This window comes from Dufourea novaeangliae, unplaced genomic scaffold (assembly GCF_001272555.1).
Source record: "Dufourea novaeangliae isolate 0120121106 unplaced genomic scaffold, ASM127255v1 scaffold12, whole genome shotgun sequence".
NCBI lineage: Eukaryota > Metazoa > Arthropoda > Insecta > Hymenoptera > Halictidae > Dufourea > Dufourea novaeangliae.
Window position 1 is genome coordinate 1575192 of NW_015373886.1, and position 26365 is coordinate 1601556.

Consider the following 26365-nt stretch of genomic DNA (forward strand, 5'->3'; position numbering starts at 1 on the left):
CGTGGAAAATTCAATAAATTTATGAGACTGCGGATATTATGCATGTATAGCATACATAACTTTTGTACTAAAATTCAGTACAGTAAAAAGTCTAATAGAGATTTAAAACGATTTTTACTTCATCTGGATATTTATTTGATTCTAGTTTCTGTAAAGTAAACCATGGAAGTCTATATTTACATAAACATGCGTAGTGCTATTATATTTTAACATTTTCTATGATAATTTGTTATGTTTTACGTATCTATGTCGTTAAATTTCATTTACGTAAGTACGTACAACACAAGTGATGTATTGTATTAGGATTTCTAATTGGCAAAAAATTGTACCCGTAATTTAGTCGAACAAAAATGACGAAAAAGTAGTCGATCGTAACTAAAGTCTCGATATGATTTTCCTGAAATTGGAACAAAATTAATTATTATTCAAAATTTAAATTTGTGTAATCAATTATAAAATCTCCATTACTTTCATTCCTCACAATAATTAATATTCTGTCTTAATATACATAATTAACCGTTAATTTTCATATATTCAAAAATGTTTTATCCCTCTCACATTTTTGTTACTAATATTTCCTTGCAAACGTATTCCGTGTACTATAAGTAACGAAAATATTCGAACGATAGGATTCCATATCTACATTGATATAATAAATTGTTTATAATTTGCCTACGCATCTTACTTTATTCTACACTTGTGTGTTAATGTACCTTTCTCAACAGATACGTGCACAATTTTCATTAATCCAACAAGTAACGTGTATACAATTCTTATCATAGTTAGTGAACCTATATAGTTAATTAGTCCATCGTTCGAATACTTTATGAACATTAGTCATTGTACAAATTATGTACAAACTTACCCAGATTCCTATAATAATCCAGTAAATCTTAAGATGCTCCCTCATAGACCTTAGACATCTCTGCAAATACAAATATTCACGAATCAACTTCCAAAAACTGGAAAAAAGTAAAAATTCATTAACCCGTTGTGCTCATAATTTGCCAATTTCTCATACAATGTGTAGTCTCTACGACGAAATAATCTAGTGCAAAAGGTTAAAGTAATCGATTAAATAAAATCAAGCCACATGAAAACACACATTAAACATGGATGGACCAGTAAATAAACACGAACCAATGACCGAACATTCAATATAAAAACGAGTAAATAAAGTTATTAAAATAAGCAAAAGATTAAATATTGATTTATTTAAATTCCTTGTTTCATATTCAAACAATTTTCGCTTAAGTTACTTAATATTGTTCATACACTGGTGAAATCTGTATTTTTTCTTTTCAATTTAATTAATTACATTTTTCCAATTTTTTAAATCGATATCTATACATTATAAAAACGTATAAATATTAAAAAGTCCAATTTTCATGTGTCAAATATCTATTAATATTATCATCATTTAAAATTCGACTTTAAGATTCACAAAATCTCGTAAGTGTTCATTGATGCATTTACCCTACTAAAATAAAAGCAAACTCACTCGATTTTTGTATGCCAATTGATTCGATTTAATCGAGGTTCCAAGCGCCCATAATTTACTCACACCCTGTATACAATCTTCTGGAGTACGATGTTCCGTTCGCTGTGTGTCGGAGAATAAAATCGACGCGCGTGTGTGCGAGCGTAGCGGCACGCATCAAAGCGTGCCGTGTGTGTTGGTGTGCGCGGGTGGGGGACCACTTCACACGCCTGTCGTTGAAACTCTCTCGTTCTTCCTCTTGTTGTTGTTGTTCTTTCCATTGTTTATCGCAAAAGTCGCACGGTTTCTGGTGACTCGTCGAAACCCACTGTGACCGACACGAGGGTTCGAGAAACATACCCCCCGTTCCCGTAAGGTCGCCCACTTCTTTCCGACACGCCGGACGCGAGTGAAAGTGGCGCGCGAACCTGGAAACAATCGATGGAAACATTTGTACACCCGACTGTCGGTTGATTGTATTGTCGACGATAGGGAAATTGTACAGTGAAGTTGTAGAGAACGATGTTAGCCCTGGAACGACACCCTTCCATTTTTTTTTTTGGCGTCAGTGACATCGTGGCGACCCAAAATAAAATCTTAATATTTCATATACTATTTAATATTTTCGTACATATTCTTCTTTGATACTTCTTTAAACACCTTAGGAAATAATAACGTATGATTTTGCTGTTGAAAAAAAAATAAAGGAAGGGTAAAGAAAAGCTGAATGTTCTAATGTTTTTTTTTCACGTCTGTACGGGTGGCGTTCCAGGGTTAAGTGTTTCTCGAATATTTCAGGTGGATTCGTATTGTCCGTTGACATGTCACGTCTGTTACACAGATTCGGTGGTTGAAGATTGGATTTTCGCGCTGGAAGGCAGAAGTGTGGGCACAGTATTCGTGATCTTGTCCGAATATACGACGTTTGTGCTGAATATTAAATATTGGTCTGATTGAGGTCGGCAGATAGACATATCGCTGTTTCAGAAAAACAATAATACAATTGCAGAAAAGTAATTTTTCAGGGCATGAAAGAAAAGTAATTTGATTTGTGATTAAATAATGGAACAAATGTTCCAGAATGTTGGGAGCAAACCAATTGTTAGCGTATTTTAATCATTGTTAAGTTATATTGGTCACAAAGGTATTTCTAAGACCAGTGCGCGTGTTATCCAAAATGTTCCAATTTTGCATTTTTGTCATTGTTCTTCCGGAGCAGCGAAATGCACGTCGAAAATATGATTGTTCGCCTCTTTCGCGCCATGGAAGCTATCCAGAGTGGATGGCGAACATTCTGTTGTCCGTTGTTGAAGTTTAACGAGGAAAACTGTTTTGCAATCCTTTGAAGTATTTCAAGTTGTCGATCATGAAATCAGAGATACAGTAACGGATGTATGGAAAAGAATTCACGGGAAGTTAAATTTTTATTACATGATTGTAAATTTGGGTAAGAGATATTGTACCAGGGTACCACATTAAAAGATGTGATGCAGTAACAATAATTTCTTTGTCACTCATGGCAAACAACTGTTGATTGCGTCGCGTACTCTTCTTTTTCGGTGCAAAAAATGAGAACAACGAATATAGATATAAATGAACAAATGTATGGAAACTTTGTTCGGCGAATATTCAGTCGAATATTTTGAACAATTGTGTATAATAAAAATTAACTCGGAGAAGAGTTAATTAGTTATTGTTTTCTTATCATATTCAGTAATGATTCTATATCATCTGTCTTAATATTGTCACAATGACTTATATCCTAACATCTATATTAATATTGTCACAATGACTTTATGACATTATTGACATATGACATATTGAAATTAAGGTAATCTCTCATCCCTCGAATAATTATGTTTAAAAATAATACCATACGATTCGTGTCGATAAGACCTTTTGACGCACATGAAGAAATCGTTGCAATCCCTTAAATACTCTTTAAAATATCTCATAAGATTTAAGATTATTCATGGGCAACGTGACAGAGAGGAGCAGGTGTATTGTGTCTAGCTCAGCAGCGTTGCTAGGGAACTGTTGTCCCATATGTCTAGCATTTTTCAAATCTTGCTCGATAAATATCTGAACCATTTTGATCTGTTTATTCAAATGCATTTGCATCAATTACGATACAACATACATATAGTTTAACCTGTATACATTCACAGAAACATATGTATCACTGCTTATAAGTATCCAATCACAAACATTTATTTTAATTTATTAATAAATGTGTCTAGCGTTTACAAAAAAAGTTCTTTCCCTTATAATAAGGGCTATAAAACGGGCTATAAAAGTGGAATAGTCGAGTACAAAGAAAGGTAATGGATTGCAGAAGTTTATGCAAAGACAGATTTTTATAAAGTGATTTATAGAAACTGAAGTAAGATAGAATCATATTTATAAAGAATGATTTTTGTTAAACATTTACTAAGCAAACTTTTTATAGAACTCAGAAGAAATCCCTTGAATCAAACAGATTCTCCTAAATCGCTCAAATAATTCGAGTGAATTAGTATTTTGTTAGCCACTTACGATTCCTTTAGAACATATAGAAAGTAAACGACTATCGATCGAAAAGTCGCATTTGGCAAGCAGTCTTATGACAGTATCCACATTCATGGGACATAATTCGCGGACAGCTGGTCGACTATCGTGGTAGGTTTTTGGGCGGTTCCTTCTGTCTCTGTATGCACCCTAACAGAGACGATTGGTACTTAATAAATGATTTCTGCTAAAAGAGAAGTGCTGGTTTGTCATAATCTTTCAATGTTCTATAATCTTATAACCTTTCTAACTAGTTTTAACTTTAACCTATAACTTTTTAACCTAGTTACTTTTCTCGGTGGAGTACATAATGACTCCAGTGTCACTCACGTAATTTCTCAAGCTCCGTTTTCAGAGAAATCAAATATTTCTTTCAGTTACCAAGAAAAATTTACTATAATGGTATTAATATTTACGTCTTATTAATAGAGTGTAGTATAAAATAAAAAAGATCTTTCTCCGATCATATTTAGAAGCTTCGGAACATAATTATAATTATTTATGCTTCGACCTAATAGTTGGCCCTGAATTGTTTCTTTTAAATTCTGTACTCGTTCATCGCGTTTTTACATCTGCAAGTGTATCGTGGTTCAATAATATATCACCACGGGATTTGAAGGAACGTTGCAGGCACAATTTTGTAATGGTCCCCCGACTAATCTCTTATGTGGATAATAATGACTGGAAAAGCATTGTACGTCTGCCTGCGGGCACGGAGAATTCATTTAGCCTGAAGCTCCGTATAACTTATAATGGCTTAGGTGATGCCGCAAATTATTTTCCCACCGTGGCGTGGATTAACTAGCCTGTACCTAAAATAATTATCCGGACCCTATTTATACCGATCTTAATATTGCTATAAAAACCGCTAAAAAGTACGTCTGTACTTGCACTGGGTTAACCCTTGGTGCCAATTAAGCTCAGACCCCTTGATTACGGCTGATATTAAGTTCCCCGAAAAGTTGCCGCGTTTTCTCGCGTGATTAATTCTACATTTATGGAATATATTCGAATATTTCCGTTGCTACTCACGTATATAGGTGTTACATATTTAGAGATACTAAAATAAGTTAATTTATAGAATAAATTCAAGTGATAAAGTAAATGCATTGTTGTTTCATTTGATCCTAAATATTATAAATTATATTAGAATTATATGGAATTCATAGTGTAGAATTTTTATGTACTTAATCATTACGTTTTTCTCTTTTATAATTCAGACATGTCAGTTATCAGATATACAGAGTGAGTCACCTAACATTTACACGTCACATATCTTGGTTGTTATTAAATATTGAATAGTTCACTGGGGCTCACGCGATGCCGAAAGAATTTTTGTTTTTATGTCATTTTTTTAGAAATATCAGTTACCTTCATTTTTTAAAATGGAACCACATTTTTTTACGTGACCTTGAATGATCTTGAATAATTATAGTCACTGAATTCCTAATGAAAGGGACTATCATTGTAGGTGTTGAGAAAAGAGTGATTCTTTTTTAAAAAATGAAGGTGACCTTGATATCTCTACAAAAATGACACAAAAACATAAATTTTTTTGGTATCACGTGAGCCCCATTGAACCATTCAACTTTGTCCTGAAGACATTTGACGTATCTTTAAAAACATCAAAGATTTGAGCATAATGACTTTTCTATACATTATACTGTCAATAGATGATGGCTAACTATCGACGGTAATCACATTAATTACCGCGTGAATCAAATGAACAATCCACCACTGTTACCATAGCGATCAGTAATAATAGGAATATTTTATCCGTGAAAGGGTACACACTTGTGTCTCGGGCTACTGTACAGGGTTAAAGGAAGAGGAAGAGGAGGGAAAAGGAAAAAGGGATTAAAAAGTTGGAGTATCGTATTCTCAAAAATTGTCTTTCCTAACACCGTTAGTTGGCGATCTTAAAAGTAAATGGAGGACACAAAGATATTTTAAAAAATGTACAGAATATCTCAATAATAAGAATGGTGATTATGTAAAATAGGACAACCCAGCATCATTAATAACGATGATCTAAAGAATGTTTGAAGAAATCGTTTAAAGTATTTGTCGCAATGGCAAATATTTTTTACTAAACAATGATTAAAACATCTTAAAATAATATTTCCTCCAATTTATTATTATTTATAACTAATGACTTCTTATAATTCTCAGTACTCTCACTTCCAATTTAAATATCGATTGATCATTCTGTAAGCTGTATGCAGAGCTTAAAGTAACTACAAACACATACTAATGATACCATAGCAGGGGAGACTCGAGACAAACGTAACACGGGACGAATGTAACGACTGTTATAAAACAAATACCAATCGACCAACAATCCTTCCATCTTTATACACTAATTCCATCTGCCCTTCACCTTAGTTATCGCCAACACGCGGCAGTAAACGATTTTCCTAATACAACCATCCTATTGAAATAATATAGTACTAAAAAGTAAGTTTGTACCATCTCTTCAAATGATGTACCTTCTTGTTCCTATTCCGTAAAATCCTGTGAATCTTTTTGTGTTACATCATGTTTATATTTATGTTTATGCCTATCTATGGATTAAGTAAAAGTATCATTTAAAAGCACTTTTTCTATTAATTGGTTTTTCTTCAAATTAGATAGTGTTACAGTCGTCCCTAGGAGTAGGGATAAAAGTAACAAATGATCCATTCTAAAGCAAATCTTATTCGAAAAAACTGGTGTAATATATCCCAAGTTTTTAGGTTTCACTTCGTCGTCCAATAATCGAAGTTTCTTATCGAGTACGAATTTTTAAAAAATGCTATATAATCTAGAAGTTACAGATTCAAGAGAAATTGTTACGTTTGTCCCTGATCTCCCCTACAATATAATAACACAGAGACTAAATAAAAAGAAACTAACACAGAAAATGAATTTGACGTTTGGATCCATTTAAGACGTTCGAAACATTATACAGAACCGTGTTGAACCGCATCCAATGTAAGTACTTCAGAAGAACAAATCAATATTAAACCTAGGAAGTATAAAGCACTGAATCTCGATCTAACAAGAAATCAAAGCTCGACGATATCAGGTGTCATGTAACTCTCGTTATGTGATAATAAGAGAGGAAAAAAAAAATAAAAGCGAGCTATGAAGGCCGGTTACGAACGATAATTTTCTCTGGCGGAAGAATGCTGGGGAACGCACACACACATATGTATTATGCAGCGATGTGTGTACTGAAAGTACGTTCAAGGACCGGGTATAAAGATAAGTTCTTTCCACGAAGACAGTGAGGACAAAGATTGTAAGAAGGTGTGAAACGAGCCACGTGCTGGCCCGTCATATATCACGCCAGCCACCCCTTCTGCCTCTCTCCCGTTTCTTCTTTATTCGACTGTCTTTCTTCTTTCCAAGGGGGTACGTCGGACGAGGTTGGGGGGGGGGGATTGTACTCTATGAATATTCTGGCTTCCGCAATGAAATGATGAACGACAACCCCTGCCCACCCCCGTCGATGCGTGGCCGCGAACCCACCGTAAAGGCGCGTCTTTATGGTTGGATTCCTCCCTGCGTGGCATGCGAACCGAGCCATCGGTTTCTAAATTCTTCCACCGTCCTCCCTCCCCCGCCCGTGTACTACCCTCACTAGTCATTAATCAAAATCAAGCTGCTCCGAGAAATTCGGTGTTCATATAATTGGCCGAAAATATAACGAATCATTCGAGGGAAATAGGTGACCGAGAAATCTGATGACGGAAAATCGGTGAAAGAAACAGGGAATTACGAATGTTGGATTGACTGTGGTCCTTGGTGTAATTAGGTGATTGATTTTTGGTGGTCACGATTATTAGTTGGGACTTCGAGCGTCTTATCTATCAGCCATTTTGGATTAATATCTCAAGTCTGTTCGAGTTGTTTAGTTCAGCTTTAAGAAATTTTTGTTATGAATTGACTATTTCTGGGACAGTTAGAGTTGATTGGATGAAATTGTTCTAGAAGTTTAATTATTATAAAGTGTTTACAGTTTTTAAAGTATCGTATGTGTATGTTACCTGTCCCCTAGGTACAGGTAGCAATAAAGCTACTTATCCGCAATGTATTCAGATATGAGGTTTTGTCAATAAAAACTTAAGGTCCTTTACACATTTGAATGTGAAATAAACCATAGAACAATATGCACATGTATCGAAAGTTAATTAATTTTATTAACCCTTAACTGGTAAGGTGGGGTCTGAGTTTAGAATATTTTATTCTTATTCAGTGGTTACTGAAAGATATACTTGTTTATTTCGAGGTTCCCTTAAATAAAAATGCAAAACAGCTGGCTGTGTAGTAAGCAATAAGATTTGTGTACATAAGTACGATTTCTGGAATACGTATACGATTTTCAACTGACCAATTAAGGGTTCACAGTAGGGGTGAAATTTTGTAAGATTTCAAAACCCTCGAAACTAATGAAACTCGACACTCTCGAAACTTGAAGTGCTGATTTTGTTTTCTAAGAGGAATATTTTGGTTTAAGTACTGGAGTTTCGACAAAATTTTTGCTTAAATCTTTATTAACCAAAGTTAAACAGTACACAAACGAAAACAGAACAATATATTCACTTATCTTATTTTTAGCACTAACACTCGATATTTTCGCAGTTCCTACTTTTTATTACTATAAAATAATATTATAATATGTAATTCAAAAATAAAATTTGAAAAAGCTGCGTCAAGCTCTTACGAACCACATGCTTCAAACCTGCACTTTTACATGGATCACCGATCTGTTTATATTTTACATCCTTAAACACAAAAACCGATCATCGACCATTCACGAAACATCTCGCACCCAATATTCATTGATTTTATGTTTTCTCTTACCTACGTTTCCAGAATTTCGAATCACGAAAACAGTACAAAGATTCGAATTCTCGAAACTCGAAACTTCCTTAGGTTTCAAGAGGTTTCGAGAAACCGATCCCTAGTTAACAGAATAAATAAATTATTTTTTACGTCCAGTTTCGAAAAATTGCACCATAAAATTCTATATTTACATAAACATGCACAGTCTATTCATATACCTCAATCTTCCCCAATAAATTTCATCCATTCTGCGACAGTTATAGTAACAACCCCGATGCAATACCTGTAGGTACCTCACCTTCTGCGTCCTTGCCTCTCCCGTCGCTTTCTTTACCTATAATTCGTAATTTTTCTTATCTGATCATCAACACGTTGCGACAACGTTTAACAATAACAATAATAATAATTTACAAACTCGAGTTTCGAGATTCACGAAACTTTCCAACGAAAGCGCAAGGGGGTGTCGGTATCAGCAATAATTCATGGAACGAGCATAAACATTGTCGACGGGAGCGTCTCCTGAAACGGCCGACAGACGTCAACGATCCATCAAGTTTTCGTTAATTTCAGTGGCAATAAACCAATCCACGGTCGTTCATTATCGGCCGTGGAATTAGCTGGAGACTCATTCGTCATCGTTGCCAAACCGTTGCGCCCGTTTCACCCCCCCCTGCTTTATTCTTCTTTTTTTTTTTATTTGCAAAGTAAATTTCTTTCGGCCGTTCGGTTTCGACGTAAGTTGGCCGGGGATAAGTGTATATGATATCAATTCACTGATTCTGGGTTAGAGCGCGCGCGCGCGGGTCTTCTCGGCGATGACTGGCGGGCCATAAAACCTTATCACGTGTTGTTCAGACAGGAACGAGGCAGTTCTCCCGGGCCTGCTATCGCTTCTTTTCGGTTTACGCAAATACGAGAAACGATTAAACGCGACCGATCTTGTCAGCCTCCAAATATTTCACCGAGGAAAATTTTCTTTATATCTTTGACTGCGTCCCCGTAGTGATACTACCCCTTCACAGGCTGGCAGAAAGTGTTCGATCGAATGGGTTGTCACGATTTCTATGGGAAATTGATTGGGGTTTGATAGCGACGCAATATTAATTAATTGGACGTTTTAATTTAGATTCCTTTTGAGTATTAGGTGCATGGAAACGTAATGGCTTTTTTTTATACAAAATGTTGAAAAATGAATTTATTTTATTAGTTTATTTATGAGGTTATTATTAATCCCTAGTTTATAACTGCATTGCAAAGTTACTGCGCCTATTGTGTATTATGATTGTGTATACCTATACATATGTATGCAATGTAATATACGTGTTCCAGTTAAAGCATGAAGTTTAGTAAATGTATATACTTACTAGTCCATGTATGCATTTACTAGATAATGAATACGTCCCCTACAACACGTTAGTAAAAGCATAATAAAAAACAAAAATGAAAACTGAAAACTTAACACTTTGTTTGATAATTTAGGCATCTTTTTTAAGAAAATTGGTTGTTTTCATTTAATATATATAAGAGCGTAGGTTATATTAGTCTAGAAATAACCGAATATATCTGATAATATCGGTATTACCGAAGAATTTTTTAGTTAACACTCGTTCCCACTAGTTTAAATTGGTATTGACAATTTTTAAAACGCACTTTTAAAACCTGTTTTTAGGTAAAACTAGTTGTAATTAGGGACAACTACTAACAAGTATAATTTAAGAACAATAAAGAAATTTATTACGTATTTTATTTGCTAGAACATTGCATACTGTCATGAAATTTTGAGTTACAAAGCTCTTATCCTTCTTTTTGCAAAGACAACGTTTTGGAGCGCAATCTTTTAAACTGATATGGAAGTCAAAAACAAACGAACGAAGACATACATATTACTGATCCTGAAGTAACAATGTTAACTGACTGATTTCAGTCAACACTAGTTCTGACTCGTTAAAACTGTAAATATATTAACCGACACATTTTGTTCCAGTGATAGCTAGTTTTAACCAACAGCATATAGTATTACCTAGTCGAAATTAATATTGACAAAAGAGACTTTTTACTATTTAGTATTCACTAGGAAGATCGAGCTTTAATGGAATTCTGGTTCTAACTGTAACACATACAATAAAATACAGATTTATTCCTACTACATCTACAAGTTCCGCATAGATTAGCTGATTCTTATCAAACTGGACAATCTACGTCTCTATTAATAACTTTAAATAAGAAACATAAGTCCCCAAAAATTTAAAACTTTTCTATCAATATTGGACAAATGTCGCAACATTTGTTGCTTGAAACAATTCATTTTCTACAACCGTTTATCTAACAAAAGTGGAATTCCCCGTCGATAAAATAAAACTATAATACAATGAAACCACTGTACACGAATGTGACAGCCATTACTTCTATTCACACCTAAAACTTTTACTTTATCTCTACCATTTTGTTCTAATGACTTTCATGATCGCATGATGAAATCGAATTATTACCGTTATAATTATTTACATCTCGCTTTAACTTACAGCGGGCTGCAATTGAAAATTCCAACGGAATACGCGGGCGGACCGCGGTCATCAGGCTTAATCAGGCGATCGAAGCTTCCTAATCTTATCGCTGATCGTTGTCGCGTGGTTCGCGTTGCGTGGTTCGTGTAATGTCCACGGGGTATCGTACCTTGGCGAACAAACGTGGTTTACTCTGGCGGCAGCACGTTCCGTCAATAGAATGCGAATAAAAAGTGTTTAACATGTTCACGGTGCGTTTGGGTGCGCGCGTTTGTAGTTCGTGGCTGTGCAAAGGGCACGATGCAGTACGATCAATTTGTACGACGGTCATTCCACGTCTACTGGGACAGCAAATTTTTTATCACCTCTCCGGTTTTGTTGAAGTTTTTTTTACGTGTTCTGTATGGCGTAGAAACACGCGTGATTTTTGTTTAGATTTTTAAAATTAATATTTCAGAAAATATAAACGATTAAAGATTGCACAAAATTTTCAAAGCATTCAAACATCAATACTTCAGTTCTGTTTAGTCTACAGACTTCATCTTGAGCTCATTTGAAAGTTCTTAAACCGCACTTTCATTTGATACATATTAAGTTCAATAACGATAAGGTATTACATTTGTTACAAACACATATATAATGACATGAAATTTTCGAAACTTTTACACCTCGATAACGTTTTGAAATAAATATCACATTATTCCTTGATTTATCCTTTACCAATATGGTAAGTTTCAGGATGGAGAAACAATGGGGTGTACCGTAAATTAAATAATTAACCGTGCCATATACGCAGCGCGACGAAGCTGCTGCGCGTTTGGGCGTGTGACAATCAGACGTGAGTGTACGAACGGTTTGGGCTAATGAGGCGCACGTAGATTGTAGTAATTAACTAAATTTTTTTGAAAAAATGCAGTTATAACAGTTAAGAACTCGGGCAACGAAGAACAATAGTAAAAATTTCTGTTTACCGTTAAGTATTTTATTGAGTTCAGATAAGGGGGAATATAAAAAGAAAATAGGAAATTTTTCTTTTTACTGTATTTCCTAGAGCTCTATAGCCTATACATAATCCTCAATCCAGTAATAATTAAATGCTTAAAATCCTCAGTTTAGTAATAATTAATTACAACAATAGTTCCAACTGTAACGAAAATCCAGCTTAAACCCGTAATTTCACTGTTCGTCAGATGACAAGTTACCATGTCCCGTTCAAATTCAATACGTTTAATCGGCAGTTATATCTCTCTGTCCTCATCCCTTCGCATTTTCCGCTTGACATAGGACGTCGTATTAACGTCCGCCTGATTTGTTTCACGGAGCACGAAATCGTCAGATAAGGAATCGCCGTGAACCCTGCGTACAAACGGCCCAGGCCTGATACAAACGTCAGTCACTTCCTCGCTTGGTAATTGTTGCGTATATAATTCGTAGCCCAGTTTGTAACTTATAGGACTATTATACACGTTACGTGCCCTACGGTGGCTATATTTTCCGCATGTCTGCGCCAACGCGTATACGTCAGTCGCGGGGGACGAGCGACAGAGCGAACGCGTCAAGGGGGATGAAATGGGAGAGCAACGACACGAACGGCAAAATACCCTAGTAGCATTTATGGTTGGCCAACGGTATCCAACAGTTGGGAGTTAGTTAGGATATAGTTAGTGTTTTTGCCTACAAATTCCCACAATAGGGCCTACGACGAAAAAGTTATGACAATTTGCCAATGAATATCCAATGTTAAGCCTACAATTATTACAGTTGGTTAATTAACAAGAAATTTGCGACATGAAACTTGTCGACAAAAAACACAAAAAAATAGGTTAATAAGTAATACTAATGAAAATAATAAGTAGGTAATAATAACAGTACATAATAAATAGTTTCCGTATCATTATTAACATTTCAGTTCGCAACAACAACCGCATAACTATTCGAGTCACTGTCTAGTTCACTACTGTCACTTTTATTGTTTATATCATTATATGAGCATGTTTCTTCGTCGTCGTCTATTGACGGCAGTAGTAGTTAAAGGGTTAAAATATCTAAAGCAAATTAAACGTTATCAAATTATATTTTATTTCAGGGTGACCTATAGCTTCGACATAAAAAACTTATTTCATATCTATTGTAATTGATTAATAATCTGATCAATAATTCCATCAAATAACACAATTATATTATTTTTAAATTTACTTTAAAAAGGCATGAATGAATTCATAGTCAAATGACACGTGGCCAAGGATTAAAAATAAAATAATTACGCATAAACTAGTTGAGAATTATATTCAGTTATTGTTCTGTAACGAAAGAACACCAATTGTTGAATTTTTATTTTTTGAACCTTTTCCACGTCTTTTTTTATTTCGAACAACGGCATCTTATGAGCATCGATAAGAGGAAAAAAGCTAACAGCGATATTACGTAGTACGAGAAGGGTCGGGAGTCGTCAGAGAGCAGAAACGCGTGTCCGAATTCCCACGTGACGACGTTGCAGAATCTTGGCACAATGGGGTGAGCATGCACCCTCTGCCGTCGTACTGTCACATTTTCCACTCGTACAGATGCAAAACATATATTTGCGCACTTCACAAGCCGTAAGTGGACGGCCCAGATAAAGGAGATTCCGGAAATTTCCTGCAAATAACCGTCCCCCGTGAAACGATATATTCTACTGTTTGTACACAGACTCTAATCTGCACAGAGACCTGTTTTTCCAGCAATTAGAGGAAATTTCCGAGGTACCATAAAACCTTGGTATTACTATTACTAATATTAGGTTAAATCACAAATATCTTCCGCTCTTCTTTTTTAAATTTCTTTCTTTCATGGATAATTTACAGATTACATCAGTTTCTTATTTCCTTCGTATTATTATTAATGAACTGATACTATTTGTTTGTTAGTTGATCGAGGATAGATTACACAAATTTTTCTGAAGATATACATATATACAGGGTGTAACAAAAATGTTGTCCGACCCGGAAATGGGGCACTGGTGGGGGGGGGGTGAATTGGAAAAAGTTTTTCCTTAACAACAATGTAATCTGAGGCTTCGTTACCGAGATATTAACGAAAAACCCTGACCAATCAAAGCGCGAGTTTGCCAGCCGACTTCCCGCGCTAGCGGTGGTCAAGCGCTGCGATTCTCGTGGTTTCCACTGAACAATGGCAACAATGACTCTAACCATGAGTGCCATTGACAAAGAGTGAGTTTCCAATAACTATTAACGGGATTAGACCTTGTAGCGGTCGTATACCTCTATATGTATAAGAATGACAGGTATAGCCTCCGGGCTGCTGCTAGTATAGCTGCTTGAAAGATATAGCGTTAGCCATAAACCTGACCGACCCTAAAGTTTGCGTGTTTTGGTAGCCTAATCCTGTCATTCGATACCCTTGAGTTGTAAAAACTGTGCTCGACCGTCGTTCAGGGACGTACGACGTCAATTTGGGATCGATTTTTCCGTTTTAATATAATTAAACAAGGTCTTACAACGTACTAATTTCAGATTTAAAATACTTTTGGCCCTTTTATTCTGGATGAAAGCTTACGAAACCGTTAATTTCTTTCAAATATTCCAGTCTTTTTCGTTTTATTTCTTGGAATCCCATAATTGAAAGTGGCATACAATCCTGGATGCGGTGGGACACAATGCGCCCTCGATGACCGAATACTAATGGTTTAAGGGTCGGCCTCGTTATAGCTAACGCTATATCTTTGAAGTAGCTGTACCGCACGGCTCGACCGGTCCACGCAGTCCGTTGGACGCAGCGTTCACTTCAATTAATTTTCATACCGTCAATTTTAAAGTGTCCATATTATCGAAGATATGTCCATAAAGAGGGCAAATAGGGATATATCCTCATTTTTTTCACATTTTTAAATAGTTTCCTGGGATAAGAACAGGCATTTATTTAAAACAATCTGCAAAATAAATGGTTAAAAAATATCTTTTTTTTAACTGGTACTCTAATGTCTCCACTGTAAGTACTCGCGAAGCTCATTTTGATCAATCTGTTAGTTGAATAAATTTATTAAAAAAATGTTGACCCTAAATTTTAAACAGCTGTAAAATCAACAATTTCTAAAATTTTCAAAACTCCTTCGAGATACGTTTATATATCGCTAAAGTCTACACCATATCCATATTTGTACAAAATCCGAAATGGTGCTCCAAAAAGTGTCCGAATTCGCGTGGAATGACTCCTCATTAAAAGCTAAGCCAAACATCTCAAGCTCAGACGACACGTTACGCGTCGGTTCGCCATAAGTTATCGGAACGACTAATTTTTCCCGCCTGGAAAGCTCGCTACGTAAATAGCCTCGATGATTGACTGGAATCAAGGACCAATAATCGGAATAATCTTCGGTGGGCCTTGTAATAGTGGAGGGATTAGACGCGTCTACCGAAATACTAATCCATTTGTTATACACCGAGCAGTAAAATCTATCCTGGCGAGCGGATCCAGGCTGATGTTATTTTAGGTGATATCTGAGAGAGTGCCTGGAGGAGGGGTCGAGGGAACGGAACAGCTAACGGGGGAGGACTCGTCGCAGGTTGGGCCGGGCCTTAGCGAGGAGGGCGTCGGTGGAGGACCCTCGAAGGTAATCTTGGCTCGTTCGCGGAGGGTTGCATTTTGATCCCCGGAGCTTCTGCCGTGGCACGATCTCCGCGTACCTTGCCTCTGCTCACGCATTTACTATAATTAGAACTCCCTAATTAACGAGCAAACGTCGCACGAGCCTTTTCGTAATCTCGGGCTTGACCTTCCACCGTCGTTTAGAAACTCTTCTTTTTTTTTTTTTTTTTTGCCCCCCCGCCCCTCCCGCCTCTCCGTTTCACTTTTTAATCCGGTTTCCTTTCGTTCGTGGAGAAAGAAGACAAAAAAACGTAGGGTCTTATGGTTTTCGAGCGTGCAGGAAGCACAATACGAGCTAACTGTTTTTTTGTGCTTTCACGGGAATAGAACGGAATGATACAGCACGCACCGGTAGTTCTGGGTTACTCGTTTATTTATTTATGCTTCCGTATTTGTTTGGTGAAGACTGGTACCTTGCCGTGTACGTGGACTGAGTAATGTGTAGGGACACATGTTTGGCTGCGACAGTGTCTATCCACCTTAAGGATTAAATACATTTTTTTTTAGTAGTTCAGAAGGTTGATGTATGTTATTGCAAAATTGAATTTAATTATTTATATTGAAAAATTGTGGCGATGCTCGTATAATATGGAAAAATAGTAGTTTGGAAAAACAAAAATGTAACCTTTCTCTTCTAATGAGCATTTATTTCTTAGCAACGACTAATATTAAATATACTTCCTACTGCAAAAGAAGTAACAAAATTTAATTTTAGCAAATATCTCATTTCAGCAAACCTGTAATGTAAAAGTTTGCTTATACAACTTCAAAATCGTACCGAGACAGCCTGTCGTATTTTATAAATAAGACAAAGTAATATAAACGATTCATCGGTACACGCGCGATGTATTTATTTAAATAATAACGACTGCCAAAAGAGTCGCGGAGTTCTCACAGAACTCACGATCACACGATCGTGATTTCGCTCCCCCTGTCCTAATAGAAAAGACAATCGGAGCAAAAACCCCTCTCGATTGGAACGGGGACGACGGTCGCGAGCTGTTTTGAAATAACTTTAAAACGTTGGACAAACACTCCAGTGGCGTGGAAACATATTGAACAGAAATTAAAAAATAAGCTTCGTAAAGCTACCATTCATATAGATCTGACCTCCTAGAAAGCGGGTGACTTTCTCTCTGTATTATGGGGGCTGAGAAACCAGATCGACTCGAATAGAGGGTAAATTTCGAACCACAAACCTTCTACTATTTGATTAAGCACGTATCTTCCAAGTTTTACCTTGGAACCATTATTTCTTATTTGTGTTGGCAAACAGCGAAGTTAATTTAATTTTACGAATAAGAAATTGTTACATCGAACAATGCTATGCTCAAACTTTCTGACATTATTTTTTTATCGTCTTCTGTGAAAGGAAGTTGTTTATTATTATTTATTATTATTAGACCGTTTCATTTTATGCATTTATGAAATGAGGTATTATAAAATGTTTATATGAACGATTAATGTAGTATTTAGTTTATTTGAAACTTGATAGAACCCTGAATAGAATGAATAGACTGTCAAAAGTTTCTGAGAAAAATGATGAATCATTTAGTGGTGTTCATGATCATATTCCAATGATCATTAATGAACAACTGGTTATTTGTATATGTGTATAGTATATAATATACATATACAAATTTTATGTTGTATGGTCCAAAAATTTCTGGTTTAACTGTGATCCATTAGAGACCAATTTTTTTCTTATTTGAATAATCTTATTTTTTGTTTATATAAATGTACTAAAACGCAGTAAAATTATGTATTTGAGATGAGATGGATCTTCTTAATTTCATTTGATTAAATTGGGACTATGTAGGTAGCAACTTTCAGACCTTACTACATTGAAATTATTTTTTATTAAAAGTATAATGTACCACACTGTTTATACTATTTGTAATGAATAACTTTTTACTATTAATAATCATAAAATAGTTTATACTATTAATAATTACTAATTATATTCCAAATTTACGAGAATAGAAAACAAAACTATTTATCTAACTCCATATAGTTATTTCAAATTGTGGGGAGTAATCGATGGTATAAATACATATGAGCTGACTCTTCGTGAATTTGTTGATGATTCAAATTCCATTTTCTTGATAACAAAATCTTGAATAAAAAATCATCATTTTATACTGTCATTTTATTTTTGCATACGTTTTCATGGTCGGGAGTCTGAAAAATAAATTATTTTATTACTTTTTATAATGTACTGAGAACGACACAGAGCTAAAATACCTAAACGTATAACAACATCTGGCGAACATAATCTTCAAAATTGAAATTATTAACCCGTACAAAAATTTCTGTTCGAGAGGATTTATCGAGATGGTTACCACGTAGCTACTTCATTTCGCGAATGGTAAACGTCAAGTGAAATCACTAGCGTTGTTCGTTTAATACAGCCTATTTCTGGCTGTCCTTTATAACGTCGTTTGCGGCTTTGTCTTGACAGTACGTAGGTGAATAAAGTCGAGGGAGCAAAAATGGGACCGAAAGGAACGATAAAGCTCGACGGGTGGTGGCAGTGTGCACCGCGCTGATAAATATAACGTAACAAGTTCACTGGAATAACAACTTCATCCCGGAGGGATCAATGAGACTTTGCCGCGACTTTTACGCGGAATTTCCTTCCGAGTAAACGTATGCGCGGCAGGAATCGAAAAGATAGCAAATCGATCATTCCTTCCATTACGTTTCATTCTTCAAAATTGTACACACACGTGCACAGTTATTGCAATACATAACTTTGGTTCGACGAACTTGAAGAATTTAAAATTTATTAATTGATATCTCAAAAGTTTTTACAATACCAATTAAAAGTTGATTTTAATGTTAGATTAAAGAGAAGTAAATTAAACACATATATCTGGACCCCAGAGCCAGAGTGTATTAAGTCCGGTTTTAAAAAGAATAACATTTTACGTGTTTCCTGTATCAAATATTTCACTAAGTCTGAAAATTATATTAAGTTCATGTTTTTAAATCAGTGTAAAGTCTATCAGATAGAAGAATTAATGCAAAGTTCACTATTTCTACGTATAGAGACTTGTCTTAAATCCATTCAATAGTTCGAAAGTAGTGATTGTTTCTTACTCAATTCTTACCGAAAGGTTCCAAAGTTACAAGGTTTCTGCGCTTTTGATTTGCTCTCCTCTAAAGTTTGAAAAGGGTGACTTAATACACTCTGGCTCTGGGGTCCAGATATTCATACCTATTGTATTATATGATGATCAAGTTATTAGAGCCTCCTGCAGAAATCTACGATTTCATGAATTTTAACTGTATTTTTTATAATTACATAAGTTAAGTTTAATTATTTATTAATATTGTTAGTGGATAATTGTTATTTAAAAATTATCCAGTATAAAAACCTTGATATTATGATTTTATATTTACACAAACACTTTTCGTACTGTGTCCTTCATAATAATTAGATCACCCACTGTAGACTGTGCGTTGTTTATGGAAAACTCACAGTTCTATTTGTTAAATGAAAGAATAAAATTATCTTATTAGATGAAATGAATTTTTTTCTAATTTTGCTTTTTATGAAATAATCAATGTTAGTTGTTAAAATACAAGTGAATATTTAATTCATTTACGAAATAGTGGATGAATTTCCGTGAAATGTTTGCAACATTCTACTAATTCCCAAGTTTCATAGAAACGATGGTAGAATGTTGTAGAAAAGAAAATGAAATAGATGTATTTTATTTTTTCTTTCAATTCATTTTCTGAAATTAATTATACCCGATGCATCGAGTTACGACTCGTGAATTTCCAATGACGTAGACATCTTCTATTTCGTTAACGGATCCCCGACGAAGGAGACCGTAAAAAGTAAATTAAATAAGAATTAAATACAAATAAAACCGTTCAGCCAAGTAATTGGCTGGTTACCTCGCTCGTTACCCACGACGGTCTGAGATCGCTCTACCCTTATTCCCAGCACTTTCTGTGCACCCCAACCGAGAAAGAAAAAGTATCCACGTCGATAGTCATTCGACGTGGTGTAATTCACGAAAGAATTATGCGATTCCTTGTCAGGATTGACGCTTACTTAACGACGCAAATGATGCTCCCCCTCGATGATAAATATCCGCGTAATATAATTGAAAATAGCATAAATACCTTGAGATATATTATTTTCCAATCCTCTCCCTTTTTTGTTAACTTCAGGTTTATAATACAACGCTTCTAACATATTAGTGTCAAGTGAATAATTTTTACTGAAAAGCTACCTTTTTATATACCGCTACTAAATATTAAAGTATTGATCAGTATAATTAAAAAAGATTTATTTAACAGAAATATTATTGTACTAAGTACATCCATATTTATTTTCTCCTTAATTTTGACTTTCTTATCTGTAATGATATCGAAATACCTGCTATTTATAAATTTCGAATGATACGTTTACACTGTAAAAAACACACACATTTTTTAATTTTATAACTAACACCCTTACGCTGCTAAATTTTTCAATATTTTCTATGTATTTTTTATATTGCACATATTCGTAATTATACAATTGTCTCAGAGTTAAAGGTCAACTAACCACAATTTCACATACACTTTGGATACTTTGATAGGTAATTAACAATATTAACGAAAAACTCCGACTAATCCCGCGAGTCTGCCGGCCGATTGGTGGGGGTTTTCCGTTAATATCTCGTTAACAAAGCCTCGAATAACATTTTTGCTAAGGAAAAGCTTGATCCAAATCGTCTCACGAGTGACCCACTTCAGGAACCTACAACACTTTTCTTACGCCGTCTATATCATTAGATATACTAGATTACGATTTCGTTAACTCTACCGCGGAAACTAGGCCGGTAAACTCGCGTTCTGATTGGTCGTGGTTCTTCGTTAATATCTCGTTACCAAAACCTCGGATAACATTTTCGCCAAGGAAAAAGTTATTTCAAATTATCCCAGGAATCCCTCATTTCCGGGAGTCAAAGTTATTTTCTGACACCCTGTATTTCTATGTCTATGGGTAGCAGTAAGTACAATTTATAACTATAAATATACAGAGCGACTGGGTACCAAATCGTCAAGCAAAGGCTCGCGCACGGTTTCCCGCGCGAGGAGACCGAAACAATAACCTAAGGGGGGTTGTGTCTCCACCCTACGGTTCACCTTCGAAGACCCCTAAAAAGATAAGGGACAGCGAAAAAGGGTGAGTGCTGGGGCACGAGCCGAGAAGAGGAGTTTTCGTGACGAGGCGGCCGCGGCAATCATGGCCGGATTAGGCGTATGTATAAGGATCGAGGTGTACGTGTATATGTCTGCCGAAAGAGGGTGCACACCCGGGTGAGGGGTCCGGGCAGGTCAAACGGGGGGGCCCAAGATAGACGTCTGCACGGGGTGAAACATAAATGATATTCCATGAGGAGCATATGCGTGCGGAGATCGCTCCACCTCCGCGACGTTATGCGGCGAGGGTGGCTTCCATCCCCCCCCCCTTCTGGCAGCGGGGTACTGGTTTATTACAAACAAGGATTACCCCGGGTAATGGGACATTCTGTCCCTTCGGCTGCCCGCCAGTGAGAACGTCCTCTTGCACTGACTCACGCTCCCGAACCAACGATTCCACGTGGCCCCGAAAGGGCGAAGCTGGACGAGATCGTCGCAGAGATTCCGTTGGGGATGCATCATGATATCGCGATGTCTATCGAACGAATTTGTCGACACGACCGCGACACTGATGTGAGACAATCGAACCGTAGTACACGCAAATGGGATTGGTCAGTTGTTTGCACGAGATGATAAACTTAAGGAGTTTTTAATGGCGTGCAAAGGTTATTGGTTCTTTAAGGCAGACACAGAAATATAGACTCTTTCTGAAACGGGCGTCCCAAGAGTAGAAAGAGGCAGATAGCTTTCGGAGGAGTTTGCATCTCTTTTTAAATCTAAGTAGTGGGAGTGAGACTTTGAAGTTTTGCGTTTTTAATAGTTGACTCAGCTACGTTAGAAAGAGATAGAAATCCTCCGAAAGTAACCCGTCTCTTTTTAAAGTTAAGACGTCGGCCCAGCCTGATGCGCAGTCTATATGTATTTCTATGTCTATGCCTTGAGGTTGCGGGAGAGGATTTTTGAAACGTTTGGTGGAATTTTGTGGGATTTGATGATTATGTTATGGAGTTGAAGTTATTAGTAAGAGTATTCGGTATAATAATATATAAATTTTTACTGGGTGCAACGTCTGGTTTTAATCTTCTCTATTTAGAACTATTTGTAAAATATGTTTCACTGAAATGAAATTAGTAAATACGACTTGATGACCAATTTTCCCTACTAATCGCTGTTATCCATTTTTCCAACAAAGAAAGTAAGGGACAATGTGGGAAATACGGACATCAGGTAATTCCAGACACAGTGATGTTTGTTTCCCTCCTCTCCTTGTATGAATACATTCCTTGGCGATCGATGTTATTATTCTTAATGTCGAACAAGCAGTCTCAACAGAAAGTCACGCATGTTTACAGAGGTAAGTATCATAAAATATTTTCAACTTCTTTCTTATAATTTTTGTGCTACAGTTATTATGGTGTCACGTATAGTTAAATAGTGGCAACTAATATATAAATTTATTTAATATCAGTGTATACCATAAGGATGATAACGTAATAGTTTTTAATGAGTTTATGTCTATATCTACTTACTATTATTTAATAGTAAAATTTCAAGATCATTTAGGGTATTTTCGGACATTGTGTATGGGGTAAGTACGGACGTCGAATTCAACGAAACAATTCATGATCAAAATAAATCAGTTCCATTAAAACAATTCCATTAAAACAAATAGTTAATGTACCTACGCCTAAATATCAACAAACCAAAAGAAAGAAACGTTTAATTATATTCACAAGCACGCCTAAAAAGCTTGCATTAGAAGAAAAAGAAAAGAGGCTATGAATGAAACGAAAAATAACGAAACATTTGTCGAAATAGAAAAGAACACTCCATGTCGACCGAAATGAAATTTGAATGTACCTTTTTGGTCAGACTCATAAATAGATGATTGTCGTAATTCATAGAGTATAGAACATTGTATACATACATGATCGCCATTAATATAATACCGCTTCATCGTATTTAATAGTATGTAAGTAATTCTGTATTACTCATTATTATTCCCTCGAATGTTTGTTTACAACTATATAAAAACAATGAACTCCAAAAATAAAAATTTGTATCAGTAAATGAAAGATTTTGATTTACACAAATTCAAGACAGTACATATGTATATTTTAGCAAACCCTCTAATATATAAGTAATACAAATATAATTATATGAATCTTAATTTCAAGTTACGCAGTCACCTATTTACGTACACTTATTTATTACAAACATAAAAGCTAACTGCTAAAATGCTAAAAGATGACTGCTAAAGCGACACGTTAAGTACACGTAAAACCATAGATTTATTAATAGATATATTCCATATTGAGTATTTATAAACAGATAAAAGCGATGAACGCCGGTAGCAATGATAATCGGCGATTCAATTTCCTCAAATACGATTGTTGGTTTAGCTTTGCCGGTCGAGTTTTCATTTCAAACACCGTAGAGATTTGTGTTTAAATACTGTAAAAAGTTCCGTCAATTTTGCGGCTGTATCCGGGATTCGATTGAACCGAGTGCGGCCCGGTGATATTTAATTTCACGTTGCTCGGATGAACTCTCCGCTCTGGTAATGGGCCACGATAACAGTGGGCTAACAGCGACGACACTGGATCATCTTGTTCGTCTTCTGCAGAAATTCTTGATGCCTTATGTATCTAAATTAATTTACGAAAAATACATTATTATCGGGTTGCTGAAAGAATTCTGACCCTCTCCAAAACGCATTCGATTGAAATCTAATGTTGTAAAACAGGGTTTATATTTTGTGCTACAATATGCCTGTCAATTGAATTTGAATTGAATTTTATGGTTTTAATCTTTATCTACAAACGATTCGTCTCAGGACTCTCAGGGGAGGTCTGAATTTTTGTTTGACTATCATAATCAAACCTAGTGGAGAAAATGTATTAATGAATTATTCAAATTTTTTAACGAAAAATAACGTTTAGTTGGTTATTAAAAGTGTTACGATGCAGTCGTTGTCGATGCATTCATCTTCGAGACGAGTTGTTTGTAGTTAAGGGTTAAAATATTATGTATGTGGTCTATTTCTCGGGGTCTAAAAGACTTTTTCTTTTTATCTGTTGGAAAAACTGATGGATTGAATTTATGCAGAAACCTAAAAGAAATTTCGATGCAATGTGACCATTTTTTAATTAAGAAGTACATTTTATTACGCTTAACCCTGTTTTTCAGAATGATTTACTATTTATGATTGCTAGTTTCTTATGATTATAATATCTTTATAAACGTTTACCTCGATTTTGTTTCTCAAAACACGCCATGTTTTCTTCCCTAATGATTCAGCTTGCATTGGGACGTAAACTTTAGGTACCAAAGTGTCTTCACTGTGGACGTAGACGGTTGAAAGCGCTAAGTCGAGAGCATCGTTTGGTACCTAAAAACCATGACACTGAATTGAACATAGTTTTTACGTAATTTGTGCAAAATGAACAATTTGACCATGGAGAACTGCAAAACTAAATGAATACTGTTAAAAACACTCGGTCCGTAATGACAATTATAGAAGAATATTTTTCACGTTCCACGTACCCTATTAATTTCCTATATAACACATAATTAAATCACAACTTTCATCTTTCGTGGGTAAATTACCTAATTTTTATTTAGATGCTATAGTACAGTATTAAGTTTTTCAAAAATAGATCGTGGATCATCTCATTCTCAAAAAGTCTACGAGGCAAAAGAAAGATATTTCGAAACTTATATTTCAGTTGGCCATTCGCACATTACATTACACATTAACGAAACTTTGCAATCAACGATACTGATAAAAAGAATGGTATAAATAATCATGATTCATAAACTACCCTGTTAATTATAAATTAATTTACGTAAACATTCTGCGTTACCAGGAATTTTTTATTCTTTAACAAATTGCAATAAATTATCTAAAAAAAGTAAAATTACAAAATATAATTAAAACAGTGTTACATTTTAAATAATTGCATTCAAAATAGACCTGAAGGATCGAGTTTTCATAATTAAAAATTTCTTTCCGAAGTGAATCGTCAATTATTGGTGGCCCACGTGACGCGGAACACGTTACTACCGTAAGAAAATATAAAATTTCAATTGAAAAAAAAAAAGAATTTTTTAATTACTTTAACTTATTAAGTAAACGGCGAGATTATGCAGTATTATTTACGAATAAGACAAATATAATAGAAATGAGACGAATAATTTTTAAAACAAGGTATTCGAATAGCGACTGGAAATGTTGGTTAGTGTACGATATATCACCTGCAGTCTCATAAGTCTGGTATCTTTTCGAATACTGTTCAACGTGTGATGAGCAAACAGGCGTTCATGAGATTTTAAATTCGCGCTCCAACCTCTGTCCTGCGGTGAGACTTTATCACCAAGAACTGGTCGTCGAGTCCATACTCCTTCGCGAACCACGTCAGGAAGAGGGTAAGGATTTCGAACGTAAGTCACTTTCTCCATTGTCGCACTACGATTGTTGATGACCACCATAAATTCCCCTGAAATGGTATAAAATTACGTGAAACACAAGTAACAAATATCTGCACAACATATGGTATAATTATTTGAATCATTTGATTCCTTGAACTAAGCTAAAGATTTCGGACGTAATCGATTCAATACAGCAATATTAATGCGATTAGTCGATATATAATGTAGAATTTCAATGCATAATATTCACCAAGAGACTGCAAATATTATTGCAAAATTTTTATTTTAGAGCCAGACCTAATTTAATTCAAGAAGTAGAAGGGCAATAATTTGAATTATCACTATTGAACAAATTATCAATAAGCTACACTCGAATACAATAAATTATTATTCTTCCTACCTCTAACGGGAGTGTGAATCGAGAAATTTTGTCGGGTCATGATATCCCGTTTCATCTCAATTTACAACGTTCGATCCTACACACGGATTCAAGGATTAACATCCGGTCTCGCTTCCTTTCCCCGAAGATTAAGACACGGCCACGACGTGTCGACTGCACTTGAAGGCATCCTATTCGAAGAAGAGTTACGCGTCTGATCCGTATTCATTCAGAAACGAACGGCTTTAATTCATGCGAGAACGGTCTGCATCCCGTCATCCCGCCGCGGGGTGTCCACTTATCGAGCCCGTTTCATTCCCTCTTTTCCGTTCATTCTCGCCTTCACAGTCGCTCAGGCCGGTACCCAAGGGCGTCCCGTAAGGCTCCCCAAAGTCTCTTACA

At 35.6% G+C, this 26365-nt stretch overlaps 1 protein-coding gene across 1 annotated transcript; it reads right to left on the bottom strand.

The window, feature by feature from the left end:
• Window positions 1-23600: 23600 nt before the first annotated feature.
• Window positions 23601-25614, bottom strand: LOC107194432 (uncharacterized protein C1orf194 homolog). Its single transcript, XM_015584057.1, has 3 exons — window positions 25411-25614; window positions 24404-24544; window positions 23601-23792 (listed from the first exon to the last, which is right to left on the bottom strand). Exons 1-3 carry the CDS (start codon window positions 25612-25614, stop codon window positions 23601-23603), a joined length of 537 nt encoding a protein of 178 aa, XP_015439543.1.
• Window positions 25615-26365: the final 751 nt, after the last annotated feature.